General features: G+C 45.8%; 1 protein-coding gene across 1 annotated transcript in view; it reads right to left on the reverse strand.

The window, feature by feature from the left end:
- Positions 1 to 5,061, reverse strand: part of LOC107291871 (protein NDRG1) — a 29,478-nt gene extending 24,417 nt beyond the window's left edge. Inside the window, exons 1-3 of the mRNA XM_015820912.2 lie at positions 5,057 to 5,061; positions 4,742 to 4,820; positions 3,068 to 3,109 (exon numbers count right to left, since the gene is read on the reverse strand). Of these exons, the coding sequence (XP_015676398.2) occupies positions 3,068 to 3,109; positions 4,742 to 4,820; positions 5,057 to 5,061 (126 nt within the window). The remainder of the gene's footprint in view (positions 1 to 3,067; positions 3,110 to 4,741; positions 4,821 to 5,056) is intronic.
- Positions 5,062 to 5,411: the final 350 nt, after the last annotated feature.

Genomic DNA, 5,411 nt, shown 5'->3' on the forward strand with positions numbered 1-5,411 from the left:
TCCTAGCTGTCTTGAAGAAACTCAGGAGAGGAAAGGCTTAACTCCCATAAAAGGGATGGTGACTAAGAAGGTCTTTCTCTGTGGTCCCTGATAAAGGACACTCCCTTGAGGGAGGGACTCAGATATAACCTTTCCTTCCAGATTTTAATATCAACAGCCCATTGAAAAATCTGCCTTCCCCAAGCAGGTTATTATCTACCAGACCACTAAACTGTCAAGCTACGAGGAAGCCTGGGCTTCAGGAGATTATCCGTGCCATCGCAACCACTGCTAGACAAGGATTAGAATCAAATTTAATAAATGGTCTACACTGATGTGTCCTTCAGTCCTTGTTCTAAGCCCTTCGGCACACAACTCCAGCGGTCAGCTGTCTCCAGGCTGGCCAAATGTCATCCCTGAGTGAAATCGGCTGGGCTTGCAGTAGGCTTCCCCCAAGAAAACAGATGGTGTCTCATCCTAATCAACGTCAAGTTTATCGTTAAGAGGCTCTTTGCTGACAACCCTGTGCTACAGCCCTCGCCTTGGCGATAAAAATATCCCAGGTACGCTAATCCGACAGGAGGCTGAAGATAAACCTGCCATCTGGCACCTTGCAGAAAGCTGGGTGTGGTCTGCAGACTAGGCAACACTGCTGCACGTAGCTATGGGAGAAACAAGTCCAAGAGGTCACCACTTCCTGGGATGCAGTAGTGAACAGCTGTGCTGTCAACCTCTGCCTTTGTCAGCTCCGCAAAAGGAGTGTTCCTGTCCAGGCAGCTGGGCTGCCTTTGGAGGTTCTTATTAAAATTCAGATCGGTGTGGTGGCCCAGTGGTGAAGACTCTCGCCTCCCGCTCTGAAGGTTGAGAGTTCAACCCTAGGAGCGGCAGATGTTTCTCTTTTACCGAGTAAAGGAAAAATATATCTGCTGTGAACTCTGCGTAGGCGTCAGGAAGGGCATCCAGCCAGTAAACGCTGAGCTCCAGCCAGTCACCTCGACTCTAGCCCAAATTAAGGGACTACAGGGTTGTAAAAAAAAAACCCACAAAAATTAAAATTTAGATTGGGAGCCAAAGCAGGTATGTAGCAGGTAGCTCTTTTTCAGAGAGAGGTGAACCATATCCGTGGGACCTGCTGAGACTTCCAAGCAAAAGGCCAGGGGACACGTTCTAAGTGGTGGGCAGGGTCGACGCATGAGACTTTGCGTTTAGTTTTGATTTAGACCGAATCAAAATAAAAGCAAATTAGATGCTGTGGAAGGCAAAGGTGTTTTCAAGGTGATATCCTGCAATGACATTTCAGACAAATGGTTGTCCAGTCTCTTCTTAAAAACGTCTAGTGTTGAAGCATTCACAACTTCTGGAGGCAGGTTGTTCCACTGATTAATTGTTCTGTCAGGAAATTTCTCCTTAGTTCTAGGTTGCTTCTCTCTTTGGTTAGTTTCCATCCCTCCATTCCTTCTTGTCCTGCCTTCAGGTGCTTTGGAGAATAGCTTGACTCCCTTTTCTTTGTGGCAGCCCCTGAGATATAATATTGCTGACTGACCTTGATACACAGGAGATCTTTTCTGAATGGAGCAACACTCTGTGTAATCCTGGCTTTCATTAGAGCTGCAAAGCCAGAGGGATTTGTTAATCTCATTGCTACAATTCTGGAGAAAGAGACGGATTGGTCACAACACCACAATGTGTTGATGAGTGCTTTCTCTAAGACAGACATGTCAAACACAAGGCCCGGGGGCCGGATGCGGCCCGTGAAGTGGTTTCATGTGGCCCGCAAAGCCATCCTGGAAACAGTGAGGGAACAGCCCCCTCTGCCATGGCCCTGGCCCAGGCCAGCCGGGAGCCAATGTACAATTTTGTGGTGGCCCTCTATGCTGAAACGCATTCAGTCTTAGCTCCATAAGACCCCCCCCTGCATGGCCTGAGAGGAACAGTGAGAGTCCTCCAGTGGACCATGCCTTGGCACTTGCCCTGGTCCCAGCCCCTTCTGCCAGAGACCCTCAGATCTGTCCCACTCCTGCCCAGGCCCCCACAGGCACCCTTGACGCGAACGATGTAGAGCTGGCCACACCCACCCAGTAAGCCACACCCACTCCATTCACACCCACCCAGTAGGCCACACCCACCCGGCCCTGAGGGCAACCGCAATGCTGATGCGGCCCTCAATGAAATTGAGTTTGACACCCCTGCTCTAACAGGACCACATGCGTACCATCTGAACCTGGGAAAACCTAGGAGCCCTGGTGCCACAGTGGTTAGAATGCAGTATTGCAGGCTAACTCTGCCCACAGCCTGGAGTTCGGTCCTGACAAGGCTCAAGGTTGACTCAGCCTTCCATCCTTCTGAGGTCGGTTAAATGAGGACCCAGATTGTTTGGGGGCAATATTCAAATAAATGCTGACATTGTTAACCGCCCAAAGAGTGCTGTAAAGCACTATGGGGCGCTATATAAGTCTAAGTGCTATTGCCGTTGCTCTCTGGATGGGTCATCCAAACAAGTTGAATAGTGAATAGTCATAGGGAATCAAGTGTTTGTTAGCCCTGAGGGCAGTGGGATTACCTCTGAACTATTTTTCTGGGCAGCTTCCTCTTTTCCCAGTACCTGTTTAATAGAAGCAGTGCTTCATGGAGAATAGCTTTAGCATCCTTGGCCACTAGACCACGCCCTCCACCTGGCACAAAGGGAGATTTTGCAAGCAACCTGGCAAACAGTGTCTCCGTCCTTGTGGTATTGGTGAAGTGGAGGGCATTACAGCAGTTAGCCAGTCTTACATAGTGATTTAGAAATCTTTCAGGGAACAATTATTCCTGAGGATCTGAAGGTTTCGGAAAACAACACAAAAGCCAGAGTAAACGCAAGCAAACAGTACATAAGTCAAATTCAGCCACTTGTTCATCTGCCAACTTTAGTCAGAAATGTGCTTTTCCAAGAACCCTTTTCTTTAAGTGCTTCTGTGAAACATTCAGGTTACAGCTTATATAGTAGCTACTGGCTGTCTCCATGGACCACCGATATTTCATTAGATTAGATTCATTAGATGCCTATGGCAATATTTAACAGTTGTAACGTCTGTTCTACCACACTTACGTGAATGTCATCATCAATATCAGGCAGGAGACGAGTGATGGCCTGGAAAAAGAAAGGTTACAAGAGGGTCACAAGACGGAAAACCCCAAAGGTTTCATTTCTGAAATAAAGGCTGTGGAGATCTCTTATTAGCTTTATCCCATTTATATAAAAGTTTAGTGAGACAGGATCTCTCCGGCGTCATCATGTTGAGAGAGGATCCCTCCAAACCAATGGGGCAAAAGTTAACAATGATCATTGAGAAGCCCATTAATCCTAAAATACAACAAAGCCTGGATCCAATCCAGAAATAAGATCGGATTGTACTGACAAATAAGGCCAGATACTACAGAAGCTATTAAAAAAAAACCTCCATCATTCCTCCTATAAGCAGAAATCTGATTCATATCATTTGCAGTTCTTCAGAGACATTCATCCTGCTGATTGGGACTTGTAGGAGGATGAAATGAGAGTGTCCCAGCTTATTGGTGGCCCATGCGATGCTTCCCCCCACCCAGTAAAATTGATTTTACTCAAACTGTCACTAAACTTTGTTTACATAAATGACCACTCCCTGTGTATTTAAACACCGTAAATGGCATCTCCCTGGAGAAGTCGATCTTGTCAAATGACAGAAAGCAATTCTTAAATCTTACTTGTCCATAATGCAAGGGGTAGAGCAGTGATGCAAAACCCGTAGTGTCCATAGCTGTGGTTTTTTTTAATTATTATTATTATTCTCACCACCATCCCTCCAAAACAGAGGTTTAGCTAAGGTCATTTTAGGATTGTATATCCCTTTAGTCAAGTACTTTGGCCACCTAATGAGAAGGAAGGACTCACTGGAGAAGAGCCTGATGCTGGGAAAGATTGAGGGCAATAGAAGAAGGGGACGACAGAGAATGAGGTGGCTGGATGGAGTCACTGAAGCAGCAGGCGTGAGCTTAAATGGACTCCAGAAGATGGTAGAGGACAGGAAGACCTGGAGGAACATTGTCTGTGGGGTCGCGATGGGTCGGACATGACTTCGCAACTAACAACATCCCTTTATGTCACTTCAAAATGGAAGGAAGTTGTTCCATGGGTTTTCAGTTATTTTATTACAGGAAGCTCTGCAGAGAGTTCAATTTCCTCATCGTTAATCTATACTTTTCATTTAATAGCAACATTCTGGGGAACCAGTATCTTGTTAACAGGTAAAGTGCAAAAACGTCCCCAGGTAGTTTTGAATCAGCCACTTTCTCTCTGTCCATCCTGTCTCACCACTCCCAAAGAGCTTTCTTCTGAGCTCCAGAAGAGAGGATGAAAATTTAAGGAAGACTAGAATAACGAATTACGTTTGTGAAATAAAGCGTTCTATAAGAAGCGGGTATGCTAAGACCACAATCGGGACAGAACAAATGATATGGGTCACTTTCAAAAAAAAAAAGTTTACACGATAGTAGACAAATATGAAAATCACTGCCGAGTGAGTACTGGGGAGGATTATCCCATAAATGATGTCCCTACTGCACTTCAGAACAGGACCTGCGATTTGAGAGTCTGGAAGATTTGGCAGTCTTTCTGGTGCAATTATGCAAACTTATCTCTTAAGCGGACAGCAAAACCCCGCTCCCTTCGAGCACTGATGATGTTACCTAGTTGGGTAATGAAACGTCTGCAAGAAAGCAACCAGGCACAGAGAACACAACTCACCTCTTCTTTGTTGACTAAAGGTTTCTGCTCTGCAACACGAGATTCCGGACCATCTGACGACATTGTCAGCAGTTGGTACCTAAGAAAATGCAGAAATGTTAATGTTCCTTAGGACCAGAATGCTGTACATACATATCTATCAAAAGAAAAGAATATTTGAAGCTCCGGGTTGAACCGTGGGATCCTGGATGCTCTCTGAGCTTGCTTGTTTTCTTGCAGACATTTCATTACCCAACTAGGTAACTTCATCAGTGCCGATGTTACCTAGTTTGGTAATGAAACATCTGCTGGAAAAGCACCAAGCTCAGAGAATACCACATATCTGCGTTTTTACAAGATTGAGATTTTTCAAAGCCAAAAGCGTAAAAGCTGAATAGACCTCTGCAGAGGTGCCCGACAGGCCCCACAGAACGTGGACCGATGATGCTATGAGATGTTTTGGGCAGCAGAAGACCTGCCTTCCAGAATTCTCTTGACCAAACGCTCGGCTGCCAGACCTGGCCATTGCTTCTATCTCACTTTTGCAAAATCAGCAGAGCTTCTGATTGGGGAACAATGACCCACAACTGGGTGGCTTTTCAACACTGTAAATCCATTCATTTAGTTAAATGGAGTAAAGCAGGAGAGGCGAAATAACTAGACGAAGGAGCCTCAGAGTGTTTCCTGCTGG

Source organism: Protobothrops mucrosquamatus, unplaced genomic scaffold, assembly GCF_001527695.2.
Source record: "Protobothrops mucrosquamatus isolate PMUCROS unplaced genomic scaffold, P.Mucros_1.0 scaffold_157, whole genome shotgun sequence".
Taxonomy (NCBI): domain Eukaryota; kingdom Metazoa; phylum Chordata; class Lepidosauria; order Squamata; family Viperidae; genus Protobothrops; species Protobothrops mucrosquamatus.